General features: G+C 41.0%; 2 protein-coding genes across 5 annotated transcripts; both read right to left on the bottom strand.

Moving 5' to 3' along the window:
• Positions 1 to 434: 434 nt before the first annotated feature.
• On the bottom strand, positions 435 to 2507 carry LOC129584978 (heterochromatin protein 1-like). 2 transcript variants are annotated; one of them, XM_055477445.1, is made up of 2 exons: positions 2472 to 2507; positions 435 to 1413 (listed from the first exon to the last, which is right to left on the bottom strand). In XM_055477445.1, exons 1-2 carry the CDS (start codon positions 2490 to 2492, stop codon positions 805 to 807), a joined length of 630 nt encoding a protein of 209 aa, XP_055333420.1. In that variant the 5' UTR covers positions 2493 to 2507; the 3' UTR covers positions 435 to 804. The 2 variants fall into 2 exon arrangements, with proteins under 2 accessions (XP_055333420.1, XP_055333421.1); XM_055477446.1 differs by lacking the exon at positions 2472 to 2507 and adding an exon at positions 1828 to 2428.
• Positions 2508 to 4428: 1921 nt separating this feature from the next.
• Positions 4429 to 11499, bottom strand: LOC129585013 (uncharacterized). 3 transcript variants are annotated; one of them, XM_055477511.1, is made up of 9 exons: positions 10945 to 11499; positions 9683 to 9733; positions 9149 to 9501; positions 8722 to 8943; positions 8096 to 8458; positions 7845 to 8006; positions 5897 to 6010; positions 5113 to 5371; positions 4429 to 4905 (listed from the first exon to the last, which is right to left on the bottom strand). In XM_055477511.1, exons 3-9 carry the CDS (start codon positions 9465 to 9467, stop codon positions 4737 to 4739), a joined length of 1608 nt encoding a protein of 535 aa, XP_055333486.1. In that variant the 5' UTR covers positions 9468 to 9501; positions 9683 to 9733; positions 10945 to 11499; the 3' UTR covers positions 4429 to 4736. The 3 variants fall into 3 exon arrangements, with proteins under 3 accessions (XP_055333486.1, XP_055333485.1, XP_055333487.1); XM_055477510.1 differs by lacking the exon at positions 9683 to 9733; XM_055477512.1 differs by lacking the exon at positions 9683 to 9733 and having other exon boundaries at positions 5897 to 6007.
• Positions 11500 to 11804: the final 305 nt, after the last annotated feature.

The following is an 11804-nucleotide window of genomic DNA, read 5'->3' as shown; positions in this document are numbered from 1 at the left end:
TGTGATAAAAATTTCCTCAAGCTGCAGCGGACTGATCACGACCTGGATGCATGCGAATGCATACCGGCTTCGCCCTGGGCAGCAAAATCCAACTGACCTTCTTGATGTATTTCGTTGCAGCACAGTTTTTTGTATGCAATAACTTAGGACCGTGTGCGAACGTCGAACATCGAGTCACAACGCCCATAGCAAGGTATGTATGATTGGCTTAAATTCACAGAAATGTTATGCTAAATGTTAAATTTTGTCGTGCCTTACCCGAGTTTGCGAATTTGCCAATTTTTGTCCGTCTCTACCGTATGTGCGGCTTGTATTGCTAACTTTTGGATTATATACTGTAAGTAATTGTCTCTGGGTTAAATGTGTGCTCATCCTGACATTCCATATTTAGAATAATATAGACATTTTGATTCGGAGACTTTCGTAATTAAATACCAAAAACGCTTTATTTTTTTAGATCATGGTACAGCTAATTGAACCAGGTTCTGTTTCGCAACGCGGCTACAAACATTCACACCACGGTTTTGGCTGATAAACCACAAAACAAAATTACATTTTCACAAACAACACAAACATTCAACACATTCGAAACGTTACCGTAAATTTTTTTCAGCTGAATTATTAATTTGTGATCCTGCACGCAATACGCAAATATAATAACGTACATAAAGAACTGAACTCTGAGAACGGGAATCGGTTTGGTGTAGAAGAGGAAGTTTGGCGAATCACGGAAGCGGCTGCCTGCTCCAAGCTGCACATAAATACTACAAACAACAGCGGCCCGCTAACGGGCCGGGCGCGGGCTTAACCGGTGGATGTGGTTGGGCTGGAGCAGGTGCTCGGACCGGATTCGTTACCGGTACTGTATGTACTATCCGCATCGGTGTCGCCGTTGTCTTTTCGCAACCCCTTCCCGTTGCCCTTGCCCGTTTTGCGCGGCCGTTGCGGTGGGAAGCCGTCGGGTTTGCGGTGCTTCCGGCGGGCGGTACGGGCGGGCCGGTTGGTACGGCTCTGTGCCAGCATTTGCTGGGCCAGGAGATTTCGTTTGCCCTCCGACATGCGCTGATGGAATTCCGCAATCAAGCGACGGGCCAGGGTACAGTTTTCCTCGGGTTCCCAGGAATTTACTGAATCGGGATAGCCCACCCATTTCACTAGGTAGGTCAGTTTGCCCTTGACGTCGACTTTGACGTCTTTGATCTCCTCCACCAGCCAGTAGGGCTCTTCGTCGATCATGCACACGGCCCGTGCGTCATCCGAATAACTGCTGTCCATGGTGCAGTCCTCATCGGGGTCATCCGTGCCGTTGGTTTGGGGGCACTTTGGTGTCGGCGTGCTAGGCTTCTCTGTTGTGGCAGGACAAACGGATTTGGGGGGAGTGGATTTTTCCGCCATGACCGTGGTCCCGGCTTTCTGCAATCCACAAACAACACTGTGAATAAAATCTTCGGCGACTGCTTTTGAAATGTCCAAAACTCCATATGACGGGATCTAACGCATTTGATCGAAAATCAAAAACAGGAGAAACACGGGATAAACATTAAAATGGCTTTAGTAATATTTAATAAATTGGCTTAACAAATACACACACGAAGATGCAGTACTTATTCATAGACACAGCCAACGTCGACGCTCAACGTCGGCGTCATACCACGTCAACATATACACAGTTGCACACAACTTATCATATGAATCAAAAGCTGGCGACACTTGACCCGCGAATAAAAGGTTTACTACTTTGTAGTAATGCAATCGTAGTCGGCGTTACGCCCGTAATTATGGCAAATTACCGGAGATCAATATTTTTGGAAGCATTGTAGAACTTACAGGATTATCTAAATCCGTGATAAATATCTCATCGAAGCTAACATCATCGATAATAAGACTCGCTCCCATTCTTGTGCGTGCCCAGTCTGGGACGCAAGAAAACCTTACTCAATAGAAAAAACGTTCCAGTGTATCTGTATATATATTGCGCAAAAAGTCTAACTGCAGACCGATGGTCGGCGCTACAAACCGTGCGACCATAGTACAGATAGCATGCCGATCTTTAGATATCTGTAGTTTTATATGATACCCGGCAGCCGTAGGTTTCCGTCTGCATCGCAAAAGAACAATCAGGTCATCCGTTGCAACTTACAAGTGACAACCAACAATGCATGGACAATCATTTGTTCTGCCGAAAATCTATCATTTCATACCTTGCCATGTGCACATATACGGCTCACAGTGTTATTTGACCATGGGTTTAATTTACGCGTGTGTGTCATTAGCAGACAGATATATGCTGTGCAAAATATAACGCATGTGTATTATAATCAGTGACAATAATCGAGAAACTCTTCGTGCAGTAAAACGCGGGCGTTCACCTATATTTAACCTTTCTGTTGTCCTGACTAATTTCTCCAAACACAGATTAATAAGAAAATTTTACTTTCGACATTGGTAAAAGAACGAGGCCAAGACACTACCGAAAGTTCCTTGATCAGCATGATAACACCTCGATTTCCAACACAACGTTGCACGCGCGCAACAAATGCGAAACCTAATGAAATCATATAGACCATATGCTCTTTGGATATGTCCGCGTGGCTTTTGTACAGGAAGAAAACATCGAAACATAACTGCCACACTATACCATAATATGTACTAATGTACATATACCGAAAATGAGATAACAGTAACAGCTATAACATTGCCCTTCCTGGGCTCTGCTTTCCCTGTTTGCTGCTGACTGGTGTTTGAAAATTGAAAGTATGAGCATATGCAATCACATCACAAATTCGTTTGCTTCGATAATAATTAAAATATTTCTAAACTTCGGCACTTTCGCTCAGAATAACACAACGAATGGCTTTGTTTAACTACTGTACAATAAAGTTAATATCTGCCACAAATTCGTACACGAAAAACACGACCGTTGCCCCGCCTCGACGAGTAAACGAATTCAATTTGAATCCGTACATTACTTTAAAGAAGTACGCGGAGAACTAATCATACGTATTAACTGATGTGCATTTACGTACAGGTTAATAATTTTTTCATCCTCAGAATGATGTGCTGGAATATAAGCACTGTAGAAATAGGTTTTCTATAAATACACTACATGCGAATCAAAACATTCAGATTCGAAGAATGGGAAGGAAACAAGTTTTAGCATCTTGCAATGAACCGTCGCTAATTATGTTCTACACGTCACGCGGTCATTTCAACATTTGTGCATGTGATTATTATATTGTACTTATCTAACTGGTGCAACCTACCTATAGAAGCACTGTATTTTGCATCTAGATGTATGCACATGCACATGCAAGTCAAAAAAACTCCCAGTATTGCACAATTATTCATAAGATCATTATTTGTTGTTAAAACTAACTTGTACTCAATACTGTCTAGCATTATGTACTTAAAGCTTTAAAATTTGTAATTTCATATTCATTTTAAGATGGAAAAGCGTCCGAATGTTCAACATTCTCTACTGTTTTTAATGTGTAATAAATTCTCCATTATGATTATGCGTACCATATGAAATTAAAACCTGGAAATCTCTTTACTGGATATCTCTGGATTATACCGTAGTGCTACTTGCGCTAACGTAATAATTTACGCTAATTGCATAACAGTGTTCCCTACACTCATAAAGACATCATTGCCATAATAAAACTGTATGTGTGGTAGGTTACCGATTTCCAACTGAATTTGTTGCCGGTAAATCTATCCTATCGTTTTCGCGTAGTGATAGCTCAAGATAGTGATGATCGTATCGGATCCATATGTATCAGGCGTCGAAAAAAGCATTCTAACATGATCTTATAGCAGGAGTTTCAGAAGTTGTTTGACGTTTCTGTGCTAACTGGACAAAAGAGCCCAAGATGCGCTGCTAACACGATAAACGGTGGAAACAGGCGAATAAAACATGAGCGAATGTTGAACATTGTGCAGACTTACAGCTGCTCTCTGGATCGTAAAATATAGAATTTCGTATGTTACTCAAACGAGAATACAATGCGGCATAAAAGGAGCAACAGGTGAATGTAAGTACATATTTGCCGATCAAAAATTCGAGAATACAGGACAAACTCGAACATTGGTGGTAAAACTAGATCTGGCATAAAATTAACAAAACATTATAAATTTGGTGCAGTTTTATTATTTATGATGACTGTTGTAAATGGGAGCAGACTTAGGCTGACATGTTCAACTGCAGATATTGTACCCTAAGGTAGAATTTGCAAATTTGCACCGGTGCCAGTGTAGACTGTAGAACGTTACCAATGTTATGAAAACTTAGCGAGTCAAGTATTCTCTCCTTTTCTAAAAGAAGCCATTCTATTTGAAACAGTAATTCTTAATATTTTTTGAAGTATTTACTGTGATGGAAAATGTGTAGAGCCGCAAAGTAATCCTGTCACTGCAAAAAAATGGGAACCATCCAACCGCACTTTTATTGCAAATCCAAAAAACTCCATCTGCCGGCAGTCCCGGTACGTTTAGAAATTTGCATCAAAACTGTTGCTGCATTCAGGAAATATAATCCATCACAAATCTCCCAAGAAAGGAACAAAAACTCAAATTTCAACAATAATCTCTTTACAGTAAGGATTTAACGACAACAAAACAACAACGTAAGGCATCTTCAGTCTCCAAAAAACAAATGCATTCACCAGATCACTATAAAACAATGAACAAAATGCTAGAAAACAATTCCGATATTTTCATGACAGGATGTAACCCTTTCAGTCCTCTAATCCATGTTCCCGGTTGTATGCGTCAATCAGAGTCTCGCACTCACAACCTTCCGCGGGTTCCCAGGAATTATAATTCGGCCCATATCCCATCCATTGCACAAAATATTCAACGCCACCGTGCTCATTGACTCGTCGCCCGAGAATCTTCTCAACCCACCTACAATACAATGACACTAATAATAATTTCACAAATTATACAGGAAAAAATTCTAGCAGCACAATCAACCGGGCTGTGCGACTGCTGCAAAATCCCGAAGCTGAACGTGCGGCGTACGCCAGCCAAATTATCATCATTACAACAATTAAGCGATGCCACATTAGCATGGCGCCATCACAGGACAAAACAGAACAATCACTGGCTCACCATTTCGCCGACCCATCAGGAGCAATCACAGCCGGCCTCTGTTCTGCTGCCCCTTCGTCCTCCGTCGATAAGAAATCCGATCCCGAGCCGGTGGAGTTTCGGTTCTTGCGGGCATGGACGGTCTTTCTTTTCTTCGCCTTGGGAGCACTCTCACTGCTGTCACTGTCATCCTCCGCGTCCTCGTCGAAGTGATACTGCACTTGGCGGGGCTTGCTCCGCAGGGAATAAGCCAAAGCGCGTAAATCCCTAACCGTTCCGCCTAAACAGGGAAAAACAATAGTGTCCCTATCGTATCAATGATTAATGTAACTCTACACAAAATTAAAAATCAAATTATGTCAAATCAAAAAATACTTCTCCCACATTTAAAATAGTAAGACGATACACCATTAACTTCTGCAGTTACGCAAACAGATTTCTAAACCATTTATTTTTTTCTAATGGTGACCCCCTAAGAAATTGAAACATGTAACGGCGTATTTAAGAGTTTTAAGCCAACAATCACGTAAAACGTTGACATTTGCTAAACTGCTTTTTATTGTCGATCGTCAAAAAATACAACGGCCACTATGCAATATTTACAAAACGCGCTAATTACAGTAGTTACTAATTTATATGCACTGCAAGGAAACTGTTACTATGTCAACTTAAGCAAAAGTTCCCAAAATACTTATACGGGTTCGCTCATAAATTAAGGCACTGATCTTTTCCTAGCACATTTAAACCAAGATAATATATATCTCGCTTAAAGCCTTAAACTGTGAAGCCTGGAACGTAAACCAACCTGTATTCGTTGCCTCATCACTGCAAGAATCGTCATGTTCAGGCTTCAATCGTCGTCTGGCTTTTTTTGCGGTTCTTTTCTTATCCGATCCTTCTTTCTCCAGCTCCATTCCTACTGATTGGAGAAACATCAATAAAACTTGAGACTACGTTCTTGCCAATAGTTTTACTCATCGATCAAACATCTGGAAATTGCAAATTAAGGCATTCTACTGAAAGCACCAGGCACGAAATGAGTGATGTATGAAATGTGGAGACAAGTGTACAGATTATGGAAAAGTACAACCACTCGGAGCCTCGGACCCTAAAGCGCGAGTACTGCAACATCGACAATCATTCACAACGGTCAAGCTGCATCTGGCATTTTACGTACCTTCACGAACAACAGTCACAACACCGTCAGTGAATCAAATGATGCAAGAGTGAAGACACCAAGTTGAGACACAACAAATCCCTCACAATTTCACAAAGCAACTGAGCATTAAACTGTTTAACAGGCAATTAATGATTCAACACATATATTGATAAAACTTCAGAAACACCAATTGTCTGAGTTCTGACGGTCATGCAAGAATGGATCATGCAAGATTCAAGAATGGATAAATTCCGGGACAGAAGTAATGATAACTGATACGGCACCGGATGACGGAAACATGCGTTCTCCTGCCTTTTAGAAAAGTATCGTAATGACTGTGCAAACTACAAAACCGAGATGACGGGTCGTAGTAAAACATCCAATTGTCAGAACTGTCAGTAAAATATCCAGTCATAATAAGTCAACCAGGGTCGACTGAATCCGCTCAACAACATCCGCTAATAACTATGTTCTGTTATCAGAACGGTTTATCGAATAAGCAGCACGTAGAGTCGTGTAGACAGTAGAAGTGATAAGCTATGCAGTACAATGCCATATGTGATACGTGCTCAACCGCCAACCGGCATGCTATGGATTGCGCCTGCGATTAAAAGCGATAAGTGAAGCGACGACGCAATGGGCTGTACACCTGACTGGTCCTGACAAGTGTTTAATATTCAATTAAACGTAAAAACACCATCGACGATGACCAACTGCAATATGCTGCATGTGTAGTACTGATACCGATCATCGTGATAGTGATGACCACACACACCGCCACGATTTATAATTAATTTTACGGTATTGTACGTACGTAATTTTTACGCAAGTACTCAAAATTCAAAGCACGATTACAGCATGTGTATTGTACATACCATACAACTTATTGTACAAGACTATAAAAATAAAGTCTTCAAAAGCCAAAACGAAGACCGCTTCTTCCACAAGGTCTTAGCTGATCGAGCATCATGCAGTCAAGCAGCAACATTTTTCAGCCAAGGGAAATCAAAGTCAAGACTCAGAGTACTCGTACAGCCCGTACTTGTACACAAATTTGCATGCAGTAAAAACGAATTCGCTGATCCATTTTCATCACTATCACGACACTATGTATCTTCGATTTTAAAAAGGAGATTATTTTCCCCGAGTAAGATTCTTCCAAATAACAGTGCGGTGATAGCGTGGGCAACAAAGAACAGGAACGCGAAGAAACCATGCAGAACAGATAATCAGACCAGTCGTACCAACTAGCGCAAATAAAAAACAACCGCACTGTACAACAATAACAGCTCGATAAGAGTCTTATTACATTACAACTGGGGTCACCAGACCCTCACAAGGAAGCGACACCGAGCTGGGCAAGACGATAATTCTGTCTCGGAAACTGACGATTAAACAGACACGGATGATGCTTTTCTTTTATCACATTAATTTTACAAAAGAAAGACAAAACTGAACTATAAATTAACACATCAGCAACAGAAGAGCGAACACGGATGAAGCAAAACAACAGCATCTCATTAGCAAAGTCAGAAGTTTACAAGCTTATTGTTAATTCAAGCTCTCAAAACAGAAGCAGTTTGTCAAAACTTACCACTACTTTTACTGAGCTTCTTCGCAAACTTTGACGACAGCGCTAGACTTTTCCCGCTGCGGCTATAGGAATTAAGCGCAGTATGGATAATCACTTTCGGAACTGGACTGGCAACAATCGGTGGGGAAGACAAGAGATCACACATATCAGTATCTGTCAAATCTGTAAGGCAGAGCAGAATCAGATTTTAGAATTCACGGTATTCGAAAACTGAACGATTTTAGCTCATAAATTTGCACACTATGCCTTACTTTTCTTGCTTTCATTCGAGGCCGCCCTTTTTTTAACAGTTGAGGTGCTGGATTCAGCACCCTCTTCCGCCTGTCTAGCGTAATTATGTTCGCCGTAGCGGAACAAGTCTGCACCATCTACGCTGACTGATGCCTCTGTAGTTGAGCCCGCCGTTTCTTGAGCAACACGAGAACTGGGCTCAGCATCCTGTGTCGAATAACTGTGATCTCCAGAACTCAGCATGTCTGCATCATCTTCTCCAGTGAAGGATGCAGAACCGTTAGGAACTTCTCCAAACATCACCATGTTGTATTCATTATCAAAACGCTGCATCCAGCGTGACTTCGCCTTCCGCAACGACGACGTACCCATAAACCTTCCATCTAAAATTTCTCTTTAATTGGTTACTTAATAATGCGGGAATGTGAATATTTATGTAAATCCAACTTTCAATACTGTATTTTAAAAATATCTATTCGAACAAAACGGTTCAAGTCGGAAACTGTTTAAGTCAAAATTCGAAAAAAATCGTTCTCCTATTGGATACGACTATAATTACAGTAACAAAAAATAAACAATACATAAAAAATTAAAGCGCATCATTTTTCTTCCACAACGTTAACAGTTCGATTTCATTTTTACTGACCTGGATACTGTACATGATTCTTCATGCGAGTGCCGTCACTAACAGACAACACACAGGAAGCAAAGGGAAGGACAAAGCCTTCCGGGTCATAGCAGGAAGAGTCAATACTGGCCTCCACAACTTCCGCGTCGGCTCTTGTTTCGGCAGCAGGTGAGCGTTCAACAGAGATTGGTCCAGGAGAGAATGCCGGCGTGGGGTCCGCTGCGTCCAGCGCTAGCTCATCTGCGAAAGACATGCCGCTATAAAAGGGTATAACAACCCTAATCAACAATATAAAACCAATATCCCAACCCAATTAACTCAATTAACATTCGCTTGTCAGACATTAATTTCAATTAGCGGTGAAGGAATAAAAGTTTTTACACAGAACTGAGAGAAACAAAATATCCTCTCCGGTCTATTATAATTATGCAGTAAATCTACGTACTGGTGTCATGGACTGAATCCTCGGGGCTGTGTGAGATTCGATCAGAGTGGACCGCATTATTGGAAGCGGCGGCAATCGACTGGTCAATAACAGAGCCGGCTAGCTGATTTGGATACGGTGACCGGCTCGTCTCACTGTCAATCCCCGTTATCTTGCTGGTCAATATCACATGGACTCTAACGATTTTCCTGAGCCTTTCTTTTTCTTCGGCAGATGGTGTCTTGCCGACGAAACCGAAGAAGTCGCCCAGTGGAATGTATCGCGTGGCCTTCTGACGGTCGGTATCGCTATCTGCCATGTTGCCGGTGATATGGGCCATGGGGATTCACGAAAATGTCAAATATTCGCTACATCTACAATATCATAAATATCAGGGAGAAGAAAATGCATTTGTTATTTTGTGGAAGCTGGCGAAACAATGGGATCAAAGATACCGAGATACATCTAGATCTAACTCTCACAAGTTAGCCTGTGACAAACAAACAAAACAAACGATCACAAAATCAACTGAATGCGAACAATATCTGTACTAACCAATTTAACGTCATATAAATACCGTAAAACTTCCACCCTGCACTGGCAACTCTACAAAAAAATGAGGGTCACTACTGTTGCACATACTTATCTGCTTATTAAAAAGTAGCAAGTGTTAAGAAGGATGATTACACCGGTGAAGCACGCTCCCATGAAATTTGCGACAGCACTTGTCGATAGAAATTCAACGGGGAAACGCGGCGGGCTGGATAAATTGAATGAGAAAATTCTTTTTTTGTAGTTTTACGAGGTTCTTTTCATTATTTTGTGTATTAAGTATCATTTGACCAATAACAATCCCACGAAATAGGATGATTATTACCGTAACAGCTGTGTAACTGCGTTTATTAACATAGACGACATTACTGGAATCGAATTAATTAGAGTCCGAGCAAGGTATGACTGCTGTGACACAATAATTACACCGTACAATTAATTCCTGCACAAAGTTAAGCTTTCAGCTTATTCAGTATATTTTACTGTAATATCGGTCGATATAATCTGATCCCGCAATTTTTTTCGGTCACTATAACATGAATGTCTTTCAAAAAGCCTAAAAACATAACTTATTTCTCATCATCAGCACCAAACGATACAGGCGTCAATAAGTGACCAAATTGCTATGCCGTCACGACTACGAGTGCGCTTACTGCTGTTTAGCATACTCAATAAAATTATTAAAATATTATTGTGATTCGTAAACTTTAACCAACACAAATAACAACAGAAAACAGCAAACATTCCGATTCAGTAATGAAGTAATATGCAAAGTACCGTGCAAGTATTAATTAATTAACATTAAACTAAGCTGTAGCAGAGTGAATGAGCAGACACACAATACACGCCAGGTCTGCTAACTTCTGAAGCAGCAGGAATATTACACCAAATCAGAAAATATGTCGACCCCGAATAACAAAAACGACGAATAACAAAATTTCTGTCCTAGCTAGAAGCCTAAGGATTTTTTCTGCAGGTTGCTCGCATTTCGATTTTTTGTCAAAATAGATCAGCGACAAGTCACACAAATTTCGCAGATCGGTTAATACACGCACCACACGTTAGTCGTTCTCGGCAAAGTAAAACGAAAGCTTGCTGGTTAATTCGGACTTTATTTCACCTGAAACAGTACTTCAACAACTTCACGGCTTATTTTAAGATGTCCTTCAAGTTCCAAAATTCAGTTAAATCTATTTAAAGCGCGTAAAAGAATTGAAAACACCATTGTTATTAAAAAAAATACGCAGCTGGGAGTTACCACTTACCAGAGTTTAGCGCCAATCATGCATATTAGCGCGGATCTCCAAAACTCCGGAGGACGAGCATTTCGCCAGGTGTGATGCGGAAAATCCACAACACCAAGGAAACAGCCACTGAACAGATTAAGTATTTACTAATTTACATTTTTGTAACCGTAAGTCGGAAAAAAAGGAAAATATCAGGATATCGCTGTACTGTCTCCAGAAAATACTAATGTAGTTTATTTAGGCAAATCGAGCTTGCAAAGAAAGCAAGTGCACAAGTCCAATTGACAGTGCGCGCAATAAACAGCTGACAATAGGAACGCGTTCCATTCCTAAAAAGGAGGTCTTCTAAGTCTTCTTGAATGAAGAAGCTGCTGGTACTCCAAAACCAGCAGTATTTGTCACAAAAATCGGAATCAGATAAATAAAACAATAACTGGATTCTGTTGGTCCCACTTCCAAAATCTTGAAGTTAAATAACAAATGTGTTGACTTTGTTGAAAATTCTAAACTTCTTAGCTTCTATTGAATCTATTCTCTAAAATCTCGATCAGTCTACTAGTTCGTTTTGCCAAGGCTTATGCTCACGACGTTCAGTATACTTCCTAACCAGTAACCACCCATTTTTCGATCCTGAGCGCCCTGTCTATTTAGCAACCGCACGTGCTACGGTCTTAGGCTGCTCCGCTGAGAAATTAGGGCGTGGCCGTCACCGGCACCTTAAAATTGGTATCGTAATCGCCGTGCCAGGTGTGGTCACTATAGTGTCACCCATTTCTACACGTAGGTGGCGCTTCTGTGACTGCTTTACGGTCTACTAACTCACTACTATCGATAGATTTACTACGTGACGGTGGGAAGTGCGAAGTTGCGAACTAGAG

Source organism: Paramacrobiotus metropolitanus, unplaced genomic scaffold (genome assembly GCF_019649055.1).
Source record: "Paramacrobiotus metropolitanus isolate TYO unplaced genomic scaffold, Prichtersi_v1.0 Parri_scaffold0000015, whole genome shotgun sequence".
Lineage (NCBI taxonomy): Eukaryota > Metazoa > Tardigrada > Eutardigrada > Parachela > Macrobiotidae > Paramacrobiotus > Paramacrobiotus metropolitanus.
Note: the sequence above shows the minus strand (reverse complement) of the source record. Positions and strands in the feature narration are given on the sequence as shown.